The following is a 17,501-nucleotide window of genomic DNA, read 5'->3' as shown; positions in this document are numbered from 1 at the left end:
GTCTCTAAAGTTCAATTTTGACATTTCTCATAACTTATTGTGGCACTTCTCTTTTTAGGTGAAAAACCATACAAATGTGAATTCTGTGACTATGCTGCAGCCCAGAAGACATCTCTGAGGTATCACTTGGAGAGACACCACAAGGATAAGCAGGTGGAGGTTGCCACAGAAGCCAAGAGTGAGGGTAAAAGTCAGGAGACCCAAGATATACAATTAGCCGCTGACGGTTCACAGACCAAAAATTTGAAGAGATTGTTTGATGGTGCCAAAGATGCTAAAGGTAGCCCACCTGCAAAGCAACTTAAGGAGACGCCTGTCTTTCAGAACGTTCTGGGCAGCGTTGTCCTCTCACCAGCACAAAAAGATACTCAGGATTTCAATAAAAATGCAGCTGATGACGGCGCTGATCGAGTGAGCAGAAATCCTGCCCCTGCTCACATGGACATGTTAAAAAAGAGACCAGCGCTTGAACCTCAGGCAGATCACCTCGTCTGTAAGTCGGAGGTGGCCATGGCGCCCCCCACGGAAGGCATCGCAGCCCCGGCGGTGGCGGTGGGCCACAGGGACAAGAAGGCAGAGAGCACAGCGGAGGGCAAGTACCAGACAAGTGTGGACTGTCAGGAGAAACCTTTAAATTTGTCCCTTGGGGCTCTTCACAGTTGCCCAGCAATTTCTCTGAGTAAGACTCTGATCCCCAGCATCACCTGCCCGTTTTGTACCTTCAAGACGTTTTACCCGGAGGTGCTGATGATGCACCAGCGGCTGGAGCACAAGTACAACCCCGACATCCACAAGAACTGCAGGAGCAGGTCCCTGCTGCGGAGCCGGCGCACCGGCTGCCCGCCCGCGCTGCTGGGGAAGGACGTGCCGCCGCTGGCCAGTCTGCACAAGCCCAAGCCGCGGCCGGCCATCCAGGCGCAAGCGCAGCCAGGCACTGCCCCCGAGAAGGCCCGCAAGGCCCCGGCGGCCGCCGGGCTGGACCCTGGCACCCCAGCGCCAAGCAACCTCAAGTCGCAGAGGCCGCAGCAGGGCGGCGGGGGCCAGGGCCAGGGCGCCGCTCGACCGCCGCAGCCCGAGATGTTCTCCAAGCCCAGCGTTTCCCCGGCTCCGGAGAAGATGAGGAGACCCGAGAGCAAGTCGAAACCCCTCGCAGCGGCCGCCCCTCCGCAGCCTGCCCTCGGCAGCAGCAACGGCTTGGCCGCGGTCGACCACCCCGCGAAGACGGAAGGCCCGTGGGCTCCGCAGGGCAGGGACTACTTCTGCAGCCGCAGCGCCAGCAGCTCAGTGGCGGACTTTGGGGAGCCCCTCCCCAAGAGACTCAAGTCCAGTGCGGCCGCGCTGGACGCGGAGCAGCCGGCGTCCAATTGCAGAAGGGGCTACGACGTGCCCAAGTACCACGTGGTCAGGAGCATCACCTCGCTGTTGGCGCAGGAGTGCGTGTGCCCTCCGCCCGTGCTGCCGCCCAAGCCCAGGTTCCTGAGCGCCGGGGAGGCGGACGCACCGGGTGTGCTGACCGTGCAGAAGCCCTATGGCGCCGCGGGACCGCTGTACGCCTGCGCGCCCGCCGGGCATCCGGCTGCCGGCCCCGCGCTGGAAGGTACTGCGGCCGCGCCCCTCGGGTTCACCCAGGCCTGGGTGGGGGATAGCTAGCCTTGGTCCCGCGCAGGGGCCAGAAAGGCCTTAGGGATGTAGACAGAGACCTTAGGCTTGGCAGAGGTTTGTGATCCTCCAAAGCGGAACTCTCCAGGATTAAATCTCACTCCCGAGATATTAATAGCACTTTAAGTTTTCTCCTTGTGGAATAGATCCTGAAAACAACGGCCGAGAGCCACTGGTCCAATCCTTTCCTTCCTTCCACGTGCCGTTTAAGCCCATCCCTTCATCAGATAGCCCCTTTTCTCCTGTGCACCCAGCCTGCCGAGGGATTTGGGGGAGTACTTCCTACGTTCCCAGGATAATCCATGCAGGCCTGCCACCTTCCTTTACACATAGCTGGCAGGGGGCCTCAATAAGTACCGTAGGAGGCCCTTTGTCCTGTCAGGAGAGAAAGCGAGGGAACTTCTGGCCCTCTTTCTCAGGTTCTGATGTTAGGAAGTCTAGAACTGTACTGCCTGTCCAGTGTTGTTGTTATTTTTTGTGGTGCTGGGGATTGAACCCAGGGCCTGTGCATCCCACTTGCCTGTGCAAGCACTCTACCAACTGAGCTCTGTCCCCAGCCCCTGTATTTGTTATCAAGTGGATTATAAAGAATTATTTTCCCTTATGTGTACATAGTAATCTTATATTATTTTGGAGTTTGCCCATGGAAGTGTCTTCTCCTGGCATCCTTGTATAGAGTGTGTGGCACATACCCAGCATGTGGAAAGGTAGGTAGAGCATCCCAGGTGTCCTGCCTGGTGAGCTTGATTGAGCTGGGTATGGTCCTGCTGGCTTCAAGCCATGCTGGTTTGTATTGTCCCAGAGAGACAAGTCCCTTTCAAACCTTTTAGTTCCTGTTAGTTTCAGATTAAGGATTCTACGTGGTGACAACAGTCTATCAAGGATAACTTGATATGCCGATTGTTCTGGTAGGGTTAGCGAATTAAAAAACAATTGCTTTCACACACTCCAGTGGTTTTTATTGAAGTTCTGATGAAATAGTAATTTTTGCTGCCTTTTGATTAAAAGTGTCCACTTTCTCCACTCCCACAGTGTTTAGAATGGATGTATATCAAAATGTCCTGATGAGAAAAGTCAGGTCCTCTTCTGAATAGGCTTTTTATTTCTTTCTCTTCTATAGTCTTGGCTCATGATGCATATAGATTTAAAATACATTATGGTGCCTTTGTCCTTTGGTTAGTAAAAATTCTTACTAATGATAACCTGGCAGGTAGATTTTTAGTAATTTGAAGTTTTGTGCTAATGTTCTCAAACAATTCACTGTAACTGGGCAAACAAGTAGATGGTTTCTGGTGTTGTGGCATAAAGCAATCAGATTATCAGTGGTAGGAATTTTGAAAATCAACTAACAGCCCATATGAATCTTACCCAGTTGTTTGAACTTGACCCTAAATGCCCCTTTACACTTTCTGTCCAACCAGGAAAAAGGCCTGTGTCGTACCAACACTTATCCAGCAGCATGCTGCAAAAGAGGAACTACGAGAATTTCATTGGGAATGCACATTATCGACCAAATGACAAAAAAACTTGATTTCCTATTTTTTGGGGGAAGAAAGGTGAGTCTGTTTTACATTAAATGTAATGTGTTGATTTTACTTAATTGAAAATAAATCAATCTAGTTTGCCCAATATTTCAAAATAAATTTGCTTTTAATTTTTTTTTTTTTTTTTTAGGTGTTTTAAAATTCAGGTGACAGTGCTCAGGGTTTTGGATATTAATGGGGACAATAGTAAAACAATCATCATGTCCCCTGAGTTTCCTAAGCATTTACTTTGGGATGGCATTGAATGAAGTGATCAGTAGTCATTTAATCCTTGTTACAGCAGGGGGCAGCAAACTGGCTCTTCATCAAGACTTTTGTAAATAAAGCTTTATTGGAATACAGCTGTGCATTTGTTTACTGACTCTTCATGACTGCTTTTCTGCTCCAGCAGAAAAGTTAGGTAGCTGTGACAGACTGCACAGCCTGCAGGCAGAAAATAAAGTGTGTGCTGCAGGGTTAGGAGGTGCTGTTGTATACCTCAGTGACAAGGTGACTGAGACTGGGATTACGAAACTTGCCCAAGGTCCCCCTCGCCCATATGTGTCTGGAAGTCTGGTTTTTGTCTAGGTGCGCATGAATCCAAGCTTGTGCCCAATGTTTTAGTTGAGGAGCTTATTCAAAGCCTTCTCAGGGGCTGGGATTGTGGCTTAGCGGTAGATCGCTTGTCTAGCACTTGTGAGGTCCTAGGTTCGATCCTCAGCATCACATAAAAATAAACAAAATAAGGGTATTGTGTCAAACTACTTGTAAAAAAAAATATATATATATATATAAAATATGTATATAATATAGCCTTCTCAAATCCTTATCTGTTGGGAAAAGGCTTTAGGATCGGAACAAACAAGTTTATTTTGATGTTGGGTTTGTATGCCAAAGTATGCCGAGTGTAGAGTAGCTCCGTAAGAGTCCAGTATCATGGTTATCTCACGTTAACTTGTTCATTTGGGATTTAGACAGGGCAGGATATCTGTGTAAGGATGATTTCCCTAGGGTCGCTTTAATACTCCCAGGTGAATAACAAGACTGGGGTCCCTGGACAGATTTCGTTCCCACTCAGGTACTTGTTCCATAAAGTCCTCACCATTACTCCTGGAGCAGTCTCTCACCTAGTGCCTCCTAGACACCAGGATACAAACAGGAGAAGGTGCTTAGGATCCAGGGCAGAGCTTCTCCAGCGACACAGAAACGAGATTCTCCCAGGGCCACACCAGCCTTATGTAGTTGTGTTCTTAAGTGAGGTGGCATGGGCAGAAGGTGTGGGAATTGATGTCATTGCAGGAGACCAGGCTGAGTCCAGGTGACATGAGCAGGCAGATCAGGGGACTGATTAAAGAGCTTGTGTTCTGTGAACCAGCTTAGCTCACTGGGGGGACACCTTTGCTCATCCCCTGGCCCATGGCCTGGAGTATCAGTGGTACCTTGATAGACACTTGCTGAGAGGCTTATAAAATGCTTTATGCCCCCTTTTTCACAGAGGGGAGATTATTCTAAATTACATTTTGTTTGTTAAATATTCCTAGACCCATCCCTATACTTTTCTTTCTTACTGTGTAAGCTTCTAGTTTCTTATGGGAGGTATTGACCTTTGCCAGACTTGATGTATTTGGTACTAAGTGTTAATTCTTCCTTGAATTATCTCTTAAGTAGTGCAGCTTTATCTATATAGTCTCCTGATACTTGTTGCAGAATTTGAACTTTAAATGGAACACATTGCATTTCTAGATTCCATTTGTTTATTTGTTTAATATACTTAAAAAAATCTGTTTTAACTGTTGATTTTTTTTTTTAATCTTAATCAGCTGTAACTTTTTTCCCCCCTGTAGGTCTTGCTGGAAATAAGTTTGTACTCTCCGTGAAATAAATTTTAGTTCATCTTTGAGAAGGCGAGTGGTGAAAGCTACTGAAATAAGCTGTGATTGTACTGTACATAGAACATGTAAAGAACATGTGAGGAACACTACAGTTTGTAAAGTTGTTCTGTTAACTTTTGTACCAAATAGCAATAAAAACTAGTTGGAACAGTTGAGCTGTACCCAATGGGGACTGGAAATCTCTATTTTGTCCCTGAATAATATTTTTTTTAGAATTGACCAAATAAGTGGAGTTTTTGCATACTTGAGCGCTGCTGAAAAGAAATCATTTGGGGTTGGGAGGGTGGGGTGGAGGAAAATATATAATGCTTGCACCTCAGGTAAACTCTGTAAATATCTATGTTGTAAACTGCTTGTTTAAATACTGTGTGTTCCTTTTCTCTAGTTGAGCTCAACACATGGAGCAGTTTCTGCTGTTTGTGCTCATTTAAAATGTATGTTTTAAAAAAAAATTCTCAATGACCTGTATTATGTTGAATCCCCCGCAGTCTATTGTCTTAACACAGTTGTTCCCGCAGTCTATTGTCTTAACACAGTTGTTAACGGACTTATTGACCCTCTCTGAAAACGTGCTGCAGGGTCTTGAGGTCAGCGGTTCCGAACTTGGCACCCTCTTACTGCAGATGTTGCCAGCGTGTGCCCTGGGGGGTTGGAGGCGCGGTCTCCTTCCCAGCTGCAGCCCTCACTGGGGCTTTACAGACGTGTATCCGCAGAGAAGCCCTTCCTCCAGTCCATCCAGATCTGGAGCTAACATACCAAACTCCATGTGAGCCATTTTGGTTTGTTTTCTATCATTAATCATTTTGTGGGGGAAATTCAGTTTTTTGGGGGGTGTTTGCCTAAATTAGTATGTAAAAAAAGCTAACTTACAAATACTGGGAAGCAATTTTAAAGGGAATGAAAGATTTTTGAGAAAATTCTAGGCTTGTATTCGGAAGTGTTGATGTGTCTAGTATTTGGTTAAGCAGGGACATGGAGAAGTTAATTGATGACACTGTTCTGACCGAGGACCTGTGGGCCCCACCTCCTGGGAGTCTGCCTGAACCTCAGTAGCCTTCCCACTTTGGGTTTTGCAGCCACCATGTTTTTCTTGGTGCACATGCAGTTTGGGTTTTAGAGAGGACAGACAGCAGCTGGCTCAATAGATGTTTTAACTCTATGTTCCTTTAATGTGCTGTCCATGGCTGAGTTTATTAGCAGCTCATGGGCTTAGTAACCACAAAATGTTTTATTAAGAAACTGTTTCAAAAATAAATTTGCACTGCTAATTTTTCTTGCCCTGCTCCTCTCTGTAGGACAAGGGTAAAGTACTCAAATAATCCTGATTTTTTTTTTTTTTTCTCATTATGCAACGCGGGGCATCATTGGTAGAAGTCTTAACTCCCGTGTTGTTCAGGGGAGACCCAGTCTGAGACCAGTCTGCTGGCATTGCAGCAAAGTGCTTTGTATCAGGAAAGTGGACACTATTACCTGTTTTCCTGTTCACAAGCTGAGCCATATGTACATAATCTAGATTTTGTTTTCATAGTTTTGCACTTTTTATAGCCTATTTTTGAAGATTAACACATTTGCAAGATGATTGATTCCGTCTTTGCCTAATCCAGTAAGTGTTACAGAAAGCTTGCTGTGACTGTAAATGTAAATCTTAAAAGGGGGGATGTGATAATAGCGGGCTGAAATTTAAACCTGTATTTAAAAAAAAAAATCACCAAATCTATTTGCAAACAAGTCAGTTTGTGTTATGCTGAAATTTTGGGGGCTTTCAAATCTCTTTTCCAACTACATTTCTGAATGCATAAAAATATCAATTTTTTTCACAGCCCTTTGTACTTCAAGATATGTTTTTTGTCCATCAGTATTAACTATTGGGATACTACTGGTTTTGTATGTGTTTTTCCTTTGAGACAACAGTACATATAATAGAGGTACAATTTGTTGGATTTTTTGTTTATGTATTTATTTCATTCCATTTGATTTATTTTAATTGTTGATACTTAAGTTGTCAAACAGTAGACATTGTTTTATTTATGATATATTTCAGCTTAAAGTTATGTTATTATATGTGGATGTAAATATAGATTTGGTGTTTTGCAGTTTTGGTTTTTGGTCTTTATTTGTTCTTGGTTCCCAATTTGTTTTATTTAAAGTCTCACGAAATGTAGCTTTAAACATACACAATTTCAGATTAGTGTATTAAATCTCTGTGTTCTTGCTCCACGTTTTGCTACTCTCCAGCCCCACCCTGTAGTATTTTAAAGCAAATCTTAGTCATGATTTGATTTAATCCCTAAAATAATCCAGTAGGTCTCTTTCACAGATGAGGACTTCACATTATTTCACTTAACTATGTGAGCAGCCATTTCTCATAACCAGCTTCTGCAAGTCCGTGCATGTCCTGGATTCCTCAAATGTCTTTGTGCACTTGGTCTGTTGTGATCTGAGCCAGACAGGATTTATCTACTCGTTACAGTGATCTCATTGGTGTCTTTCTTTTTCTTTTTCTTTTTTGTCTGTGCTACATCCCCAATCCTGTGTTTTTTATATTGAGACAGGATCTTGCCAAATTTCCATGACCATTCTTGCCCAGACCATAATACCTCAGACTCCCTAGTAACTGGGTTTACAGTTGTGCACCATCACACCTGGTGGAAATACACACATATATATTTTAAAGGAAAAAAAACTCCACAAAACTTCAGTGAATTATTTCCAATTTAAATTTTAGTTTTTGCTCTGATTTTGTATTTGATTACTTGAAAAATCTGGGTTACCAATGGCATTAGCCTATGTATAACAAAAACAATGTGTTGTCACTGACGTGGTTACTAAATGAAGCTCTACATTTTTTTGGTCAATCTGTTTGTTTCTATCACTGGTTTTCCAGTTGTCCCTCCGCCCACCTCCACCAGCAGTGTCCTCACTGAGAAATTGTTGGACATGGATAGTATCAGAGTTACCCTAGATCTGCTGACTCAGGAACTCTTGAGTGGAACCCAGCAGTCAAGTTCTCTGGGGATCTCCCCTCTGCTGGATGGTCCTGTTCAAGGACAGGCAGTGTGGTGTTGACCTGAATTGCCTGCATGATATGCCAGCAGACCCTGGGCTCCTGGCTTCCTGTTGTTGGATACTGCTATGGCTCTTTTTTTTTGTTTCTACATGTAATTTTGTTATGCAAAACACTTCCATAGCTTTAAAGTAAACCAGGCATGTTTTGAGATTTTTTTTCCTCTTACTATGCTATCCAATAGTAATTATTACTTTCTTTTTTATACTGGGGATTAAACCAGTATAAATTTATTTATTTTTTTGATTTGAGATAGTCTTGATAAATCCCTGAGGCTGGCCTCTAACTTGTGATCGTCCAGCCTCAGCCTCCTGAATTGCTGGATTATAGGTGTGCGCGGCACTGTGCCCTGCTTAAAGTAACCATTCTTTAAAATGAGTTTTTGGTTTAGCCTTCCATTGTTTCTTTTTAAGAATATAGGCATGTATGTAGCTAGTACTTATATTCTCATTATATAAAAAAACATGAGTAGATACAACTTGATTTGTGGGCCATTTCATTAATTTTTTTTCTGAAGAAAAGAAAGAGCACACTTCCGAAGAATCAAAGGAAATGTCATCTGGAGAGCTTGAGTTGGTCTCTAGTCATGGGGGGGGTGGGTGGGAGGGAGGCCTCGGCCCCCAGAAGGCCCCGTGTTCATTCCCAGAGGATGTGGCCAGTGTCTATTGGAGGGCAGGTGGGGGTCCTTGGCTGTCACCATGAGGTTGAGGTTCCTTTTGGTTTTCTTGCCTGCTGCGCCACGTTCCCTACTGAGGTGCAGCCCAGCCCCCCCTCAGCTCTTGATGCAGAGCCGCTCCTGTGATTGAACTGACTGGTAAAAGGTGGGTATTTTGCCCCTTTAGCTGAAGCAGTAGTGAGAATTTGATTTCATTGGGAACCAGGTTAGTCTCTAGTCATGAGGAAAGTGATGAGCACAAGGTGCCTCTGGTCACATGTGAGAGGGGCTTCTGGAAGGCCACCAGGAATAGGCACTTGCATTACTCAGGGCTTCTTTCTGTCTAGCCAAGTGACCAAGAGCTGTGGATGGTTTCATTAAAACGGGTGTCAGGCTGGGGCTGTGGCTCAACGGTAGAGCTCTCACCTAGCACGTGCGAGGCCCCGGGTTCAATACTCAGCACCACATAAAAATCAATAAAGGTATTGTGTCCAACTCAACTAAAAAAATATTTAAAAACAAAAATGAGGTGTCACCACCAGGTGGCGCAGGCATGACCTGAAGTCATTTCCTTGTCCTACCAGCTTTGATGTTCAACTTTGGTCTTTGGGGCAAGTTTTCAAATATGGATCATTGTGCCATTTCAAACACTAAAGGAAATATAAGACTATTAATATGCTTTAATTAAAATATTTAAGACTCTTCTCATTCAAAATTCCATAAGCTCGCCTGTTTCCTAGTGTCGTCCTTGTCCTTGGCAGCTGTGATGCTGGAGCACAGTGATACAGGTGCTTTTTGGTTTTTATTTCCAGTGATGCCAGAAACCCAGTTTAATTTAAAAAAAAAAAAAAAAAAGGAAAACTGTACCCATTGTCTTTTCACCTTTGCCCTTAGAAGCTAGGTTCTGAGATGGCTAGTGGCACCGTGAGAATTCCCCTGGGCTAGGCAGGTCTGAGGTAACTTAATTGCCTAGGGAAGGAGGGGCCCTAGAGGGAGGAGGAGGGGCACTAATCCTCTCAGGCTCCAGGACTTGGGGGCTGAGCCTGCAGTCTCCCCTTCCCTCCTGTCACACCTTTCTCCTGTTCTCCTCCCCAGAATCCCTCTCATTTCATTCAAAGATAGCCCCATCAAGAATCCTGGAGATGGACCAGGCTCAGCCTGGCTTGGCTCAGGGACTTTAAAGTGACGAATGCTGATGAATGCAAACTTATCAACAGTCCTGAATCGAAATGACTGCTGCAGGGTCAGCAGTGACGATATGAATGCCCTTGCCACACAGGACTCCTTGGGAGCGCCACACAAAGAGTGACCCTGGTCTCACATTGTTTTCTGTTTTTTAAGAGAGAATTTTTAGTTTTCGGCGGACAGAACATCTTTGTATGTGGTGCTAAGGATCGAACCCAGGCTGCACGCATGCCAGGCGAGCGCGCTACCGCTTGAGCCACATCCCCAGCCCCATATTTTCTTATTAAACAGTACTGAAGATTGAACCCTGTGGTACTCAGCCGTTTTTATTTTTTATTTTGAGATGTGGTCTCACCAAGTTTTCTAGGCTGGCTTTAAACTTGTGATCCTCCTGCTCTAGCCTCTTTTTTTTGTACCAGGGATTGAACTCAGGGGCACTCAACCATATCCCCAGCCCTATTTTGTATTTTATTTAGAGACAGGTTCTTATTGAGTTGCTTAGCACCTCATTTTTGCTGAGACTGACTTTGAACTCATGATCCTTTTGCATCAGCCTCCTGAGCCGCTGGGATCACAGGTGTGCACCGCCATGCTTGACATTAGTCTTTAGGTTAGCACTTTCTATGTCATTACAACCAACCAGAGACAGACAGTTTAGGGCTCCGGGTGCAGGTGGGACTGGGCAGGCCCTGGTGCCCAGTGCAGTCTCCCTCTCCCTGTTGCCTGAGTATTGTTAAACCAAAAGCAAATGGCATTTGTGGAGTCTGCCAAAGACAGTTCTCTAAGGCCTTCTCATTGATTTGCTCAATGCGGGCTTGTCATGTGAAAAGACCAAATCTTTGGCCTTATGGGGCAGCAACTAAGTGCATTATATGGTGCATCAGAAGTTTTAAGAACTACATAGAGCTGGGTGAGGTGGTGCACACCTGTAATCCCAGCGACTTGGGAGGCTGAGACAGGAGGATTTCAAGTTCAAAGCCAGCCTCAGCGAAAGCAAGGCATCAAGCAACTCAGTGAGACCCTATCTCTAAAATGCAAAAATAGGGCTGGGGATGTGGCTTGGTGGTTGAGTGCCCCTGAGTTCAATCCCCAGTACCAAAAAAAAAACAAAACCAAAACAAACTATATAGAAACGAAACTTTAAGGAGCACCCAGCTTGGGGGTGTCATTCACCAACCTCAAATGTGGTTGTCCTCACTGAAGTTGGAAAGTCTTGGGGGTGAGGGGAGTGAGCCACACAATGAACTGGAGGGAAATGTTGGGGGCAAGCATTTGAAACCAGGAACAAAGCCCTGTGTCGGTCACTTGAGAACATGGAGGGCCCTGGAGGCTGTGAGGAGGAGAGAGGCAGCTTGGTGCTGTCCGAAGATTTTTAGTTTTGCTCTGAGTGTGATGGGAGCTTTGGGGCTTGAGCAGAGGGTTTGGGTGGTTAGATAGTCATAAGGCCTAGCACGGGTCTGACTCCAGGGTCACTGGATCTTTGATACTGTCTCCAGGTGAGGCAGGATGTGGCTGACTGGGCTGATCGAAGCACCTCCTGCTTTATGGAATTTTATTTCCATGTTGGAAGACTTGGTCCTCTTGAGAAGGGCTTCCTGGGATGCGCACTGTCTAGTTGGAGACTTGTGTAAGGAGGCTGGTGGGTCTGCACCTGCTGAGCTTTCTGACTATGACCTGGGCAAGTTTGAAGGCTGTGCAGGTCCTCTGTGGACCATGATTAGGTGGGAACACTTTGGGTACAGTTTTGTGCCAAGTAAGGATTTGAAGAAGCCAAAGAGGTGTTGGTTAGCTGGTTAAGGTGTTTGGGCATTATCTTTCGACCTGTAAGAGGACACTGGAGGGTCTGTGGCTGTGGCTCAGTGGTAGCGCACTTGCTTGGCAAGTGTGAGGCACTGGGTTCGATTCTCAGCACTGCATATAAATAAATAAAATAAAGGTATATCAACAACTATAAAAAAATACAACAATAACAACAACAACAACAAAAAAGACACTGGAGTGCCAAGTTTCAAAAATGGCAAGATTCAGGGTTTTACCCACCAGAAACAAAGAAAGGCAATGTTGAACAGCAAGACTTTTGGTTAAACTTTTATTAGCGATCCCTTGTCATTATCAGTTTTTGAAGGTGAGCAGGCAAGTGTAATTGAAAAATTGAAAAATGGAACCTTCTAATGAGTCTTATTGCTTTTTGCTGATCATTCATATAAAATAATCATAAATCACAACTAGCTCCACAGCCTCCTTTCATCTACAATGCAAACCACACCAAAGGTTTTCTGACATAGCATCAGCCTGTTTGAACCCCAACTGACACGGATGGGTCTTCTGCAGATATGAAGCATGCAAATCGAAACTGTGAATTAGAGATGGCTTAGCATTTCCTTGGATATACTGAGTTTGCAATAGTGTGAATACTGTAAAATTAGAAATTCTCCAAGAATTTTTTAGTTAGGATGGACGGAAGCTTGTGTTTACATCATTGCCACATGGTGGCGCCTGTTAGCAGGTCAACAGAAATTTGAGGTCCTCCTTTGTGGAGATTAAATTTAATGTGGTTTCGAACTACATTGGGGCTATAGGTTTTTTTTCCCCCTCGAAGATATGCAGATGCTATGTAATTCCTGCTGGATACGTCTTTTTAATTTTTTATTTTTATGGTACTGGGGATTGTACCTAGGGGCACTTAACCACTGAACCACATCCCCAGCCCTTTTTTGTATTTTTAAATTTAAAGACAGGGTCTCACTAAATTGCTTAGGGTCTTGCTAAGTTGCAGAGGCTGGCTTTGACTCAAGATCCTCCTGCCTCAGCCTCTGGAGCTGCTGGAATTACAGGCGAGTGTGCCTTTGAAACCAAAGATGATTTAACAAGAGCAAACATTTGAAAATTCAAATAAAAGATTGTAATCACAGAGCCACATTCCTGGCCCTATTTATTTATTATCTTGAGACAGAGTCTCAATAAATTGCTTAGAGCCTCACTGAGCTGCTGAGGCTGGTCTCTGTCTTGCGATCCTTCTGCCTCAGCTTCCTGGGTCACTGGGATTACAGATGTGCACCACCGTGCCTGCCACCCTCTCACACTGTTGAAACTGCTTTAAAAAAAGATTTAGAAAATCATATCTGCAAATGGTCAAAACCATCAAACAGTATTAAAAATGGAACCCAGCATCTCACACACTCTCCCCTCCCCAGCCCTCGCCTGGTACACTGACCTCTCCGTGTTGCTAGCTCTCACCTCTCAAATTCTGTTTCATGATCCCCTGTGTTTAGTTGGACCACTGCTGTTTTTTTCAGTGGGAACACGGAGGGCGTTTTGGGTAGGACAACTTTTTGCTCTATGGGACTGTCTAACCATTGCCAGGTGAACACCTGCCTCCCGAAAGTCGGGGAGAAAATGTTCCCATTTCCTTTGGGTGGTCCCCGTGGGTCCAGCCTGTGTCAGGGTTCAGCTATCCTGCGCACTCAGAGCCTCTGGGGAGCGTCGTCTCCTCTCCTTCCTCACCATGCTCAGTGCCTCCCTACCTACTTGGTCTGAGGAGGACAGTGGTGTTCCCCACCCATCCTTCACCTCTATTCTACTTTCTTGCTTCTGTCATTTGTACATTTTAGTGTCTGATAACATTTGATTTGGGTTTTGAAAATTTAATGTCCACACTTATGTGGGTTGCAACTGCCAACTTTTAATGACTGAGGTCAAAATAGCTGATAAGAGGGGCTGGGGATGTAGCTCAGTTGGTAGAGTGTTCACCTTGCATGCATGAGGCCCTGGGTTCAATCCCCAGCAATGCATGCATTCAGTCCATGGTCTCCCAACTCCCTTCTTTTGGGCCCAAGGTGAGGCAGAACATCATGGTGGCAAGGGTCTGGTGGAGAAGAGCTTCTCAGCTTTTGGCAGCTGGGAAGGGGGGAGAGAGAAAAAGAGGGAGGGAGGAAGGGGTTGGGGAGAAGATGAATCTTCCAGAGCACACCTCCAGTGACCTATTTCCTCCAACCAGGTCCCACTTTCCAGTAGTCCATTCAGCCATTGTGGATTAATCCAGTAAGTGGATTCATTGTGGATTAATCCACTGACAAATTCAGGACCCTCATGATCCAGTCATGGCCTCTGAACCTTGCTGTTTTAGGGACCATGATTTGAACACATGAGTTTTTTGGGGAACCTTCCAAATCCAAACGAAGGTTGTTCATTGAACAGTTCAATGCCTTTCCCCATCCGTCTACTGTACGGTTTTTAATTTTTAACATTTGGGTATATTGTCTGTCCTGGCCCACAAGACTAGGCTCAGGGAATGGCCAGCACAACCTGTTGCTCTTGATATCCCAGGTCCCAGCACCTGGCCTGGCACAGGAGGTGTGGAAAGGAAGCGGGGCTGGGGTTGGGTGCGGTTGGGGAGGGTGAGGTCCACAGTGTGTTCTCAGGGTCCTGGTACTTTTGCCTTCTGAGTCCTCCTCTATCATCCACCTGGCTGTCCATGAGGACATTCATGCCACCTTGCTAGCATAAATCTGCGTATAATCCAGGTTGAGTTCATTCCTATATATTCATTATTATCATATCCATCTTTTTCTTCTGTTTCAGAAATTAAAAAACAGGGCTGGGGTTGTGGCTCAGTGGTAGAGTGTTTGCCTGGGTTCGATCCTCAGCACCACATAAAATAAATAAATAAAGGCATTGTGTTCATCTACAACAACAACAACAAAAACAACTAAACAAAAACAGATGTTTTCATCGTCCCCCTGATGACAATGTTCTCTGTGCCTAAAGAACAGGTAGAGACTTGCGTGAATTGATGCAGGAAATATTTGGAGGAATTTGTTCTTAGAAACCTTGCATCACCAGCTCACCGCTTCCCACCACCCTGATCCCCTACAGCAGAAACTGCAAACTTCCCCAAATGAGGGCGTGGAGACGCCAGCACCCCCAGCCACCTCTGCAGACCCCTGCTGCTGCCTCCCGCAGTGAGCACCTCGCTGTCACCCCTGACTCCTCCCTTCCTCTCTGGGTCCCAGCCGGTTGTCCTCCTTGGTTGCAAGGCTGTTCCCAGAGCCAGTGCTTCTTAGGCGGCCCCTGCATGTCCCCACTCGGGGCTGTGATCGCTGGTGTTCCAGCGTTGGAGGAATCCTGGTAAGAAATGAAATTAGGTAAATGAACTTTTAATTAAAAGTGTCCATTTTTAGGAAGACAAAAACAAGACTGGCATGCCACTGGTGAAATGAACCAAAAAATCCACTAAAACCTGCATATTAAATAAAATAGAAGGCGCTGTTCAAGAGCATCAGAAAGAACATGAAACCCAGTGGCCCTGGTGGACAGAGGGTGCTGGGACTTGGTTAGAGGAAGTAGTACTTTGTTAGGGAACGTTTGGTTTGTGTCGATTTCAATTTGGAGGAACCTTCTGGCAGTTTCACAGAAAACTCATCCACTTTGATAAGCTAATATTCACACAATTATATTTCATAATCTGTGATCAAGATTCTACTTTTTCCTGTTTGAGCTGTTAAAATATTCCCGTTTAAAAAAAGCTGTTAAAAACACAATCGGTAAATTTGATAAAATGATCATTTGTTAACTTGATTATTCAGTGAATTAGCTTTAGGCAAATTGAAACTTGGCAAACTGGGCTGTTGGGCAGGCTGCTGCCATGGACCGTGATGGAGAGCACCCAGGGACAGGTTGGCCCCCGGAAGGTCAACGGACCCATTTCGTAGCCCACTAAGAGGTTATAAGTAGACTTTTTGCTCTGGAATGATTTTATATTCAAAGGAGAGCTGTAAAGACAGTAGAGTTCCTGCACATTGCTGACCCTCGTGGCTCCCATGCACCAGCTTACTGAAGCGTGGTGACACTGCCACACGCAGAAATTAACATGGGCACATTGCTTTATTCAGGAGTCACCAGTTTCCTGCTTTGCTCTTTTTTCTGTTCCAGGACCCCAGGCAGGATCCCCCGGCACTGTGTCCTCTGGCCTCCCTGTCTCTGTTCTGACCGTTCTCATGATGGGCCATGCTGAGAACTACTAGTGAGTACTTGGCACATATCCCCTGGCCTGGGTTTGTCTGATGCTTGGTTGGACCAGGGCATGAAGGGCAGAGCACAGTGCCTCTTCATGGTGTTGGGCCAACAGCCTGTGACAGCTAACCCTGTCTCAACCAGGGGACAAGGCTACCTTTGTGTGGCATATAGGAGAGCATATTCATTTTACAGAATGGTGGGGTTTGCTTTTGTGTTTGAATGTTGTCACACGTTGGATTGTCACCAGCCCATGAAATAACTAGAAGTTACGATTCCATTTTATCATTTCAATAAATAGGAAGCATCATCGAAGCCAGGCCTTGTTGAAACCAAAGGGTCTTGGATCAAGGGAGGAAGGTCAGAGGTGGCCCCAAACTCAAGGAAACTGAGGCTCTGCATGTCTAAGCAGCTTTGCCTGCAGAGAGTCTTCTCGCAGGTGACAGAGCCAAGATTCCAACAGATCTCCCTCCCAAGTCTCTGGGTGTTGTTTCTGGGGCTTTTGCACCACAGATTCTAGATAGCAAAGCACACCAAGAACTTTGCTGGAAGATATTAAACCATGACTCCAAGCCTGTAACTATAATAACTGTGATAAGAATGTTCTCTCACATCACAGCTCACTCATTACAGGGGAACTATAGATGCTCCCTCTCTTCAGATGACAATATGGGGCCTGGAGTGTTAGGGCGGTGTCTAAAACCTAAGGTGGCTGTGCTGGGACCTGCTCCATGACTGCTGGCCCCCAGATCTGGACTCTCTTAATCACTGTATCACACACACTTACTTCAGTTAAACAAAGCTATTTATTTATATTGAGGAGCATTTAAAAAGCATACAATTTATAGTATTAAGGTGTACTACCAGGAGCTTCTAGTACACTGTGATGTTGTGCAGCTGCCATGTCAGACATTCCCACAGCCTCAAGAGGAAGCCTCTGCCGGGTTCCCCGTCACTCCCACCTCCCCTCCTCCAGACCCCCACAATCCCTGATGGCTTTCTGGCTCTAGAGGTTTGTCTCTTCTGGACATTTTGTGTAAGTGGAATCATATCCTAGGGGGTCTCCTGTGTCTGGATTCTTCCCTCTGATGTTTACGAGGCTCATCATGTTGGAGCAGGTCCCTTTAATGCTGAAGGATATTTCACCACTGGACGGGCCACATTTTGTGTATCAGTGGGTGTTTGGGCTTTTTGGCTATTGTGAATAATATTGCTCTGAATTTTGGTGGTGAACTTTGTTTTTCTTTATTTAGGGCTCATGTTCAGGAGTGGATCTGTCGGCCACTGGATCACACACTCTCTTTTACTTTTCCTTCCTTTTACTTTAAAATATGAAGCTCCCGTGTTGGACGAATTCTTATTCCTGAAATTTTAGTCCAAATAGTATTACGCAAACTTCCTTACTGCCGAGTTCCCAATGCTGGGAACACTGGCTAAATCTGAATAAATATATTTTGAATAAATGAATGGAAAATATTTATTGAGGCAACTCTCTCTCTCTCTCTCTCTCT

At 45.2% G+C, this 17,501-nt stretch overlaps 1 protein-coding gene across 3 annotated transcripts in view; it reads left to right on the top strand.

The window, feature by feature from the left end:
- The window catches only part of Znf217 (zinc finger protein 217), a 47,499-nt gene that overhangs the window by 28,210 nt on the left and 1,788 nt on the right, over positions 1–17,501 (top strand). For 2 of the 3 annotated variants that reach the window (XM_015479726.2, XM_015479717.2), the window contains 3 exons: positions 59–1,597; positions 3,081–3,215; positions 5,027–5,235. In XM_015479726.2, coding sequence (XP_015335212.1) covers positions 59–1,597; positions 3,081–3,190 — 1,649 coding nt within the window. In that variant the 3' untranslated portion in view covers positions 3,191–3,215; positions 5,027–5,235. Of the gene's footprint in view, positions 1–58; positions 1,598–3,080; positions 3,216–5,026; positions 5,236–17,501 lie in introns of those variants that run through there. The other variant, XR_007350376.1, reaches the window with a different exon arrangement.

This window comes from Marmota marmota, unplaced genomic scaffold, assembly GCF_001458135.2.
Source record: "Marmota marmota marmota unplaced genomic scaffold, marMar, whole genome shotgun sequence".
In the NCBI taxonomy this organism is placed as follows: Eukaryota; Metazoa; Chordata; class Mammalia; order Rodentia; family Sciuridae; genus Marmota; species Marmota marmota.
This window is presented reverse-complemented; position numbering and strand designations above follow the sequence as displayed.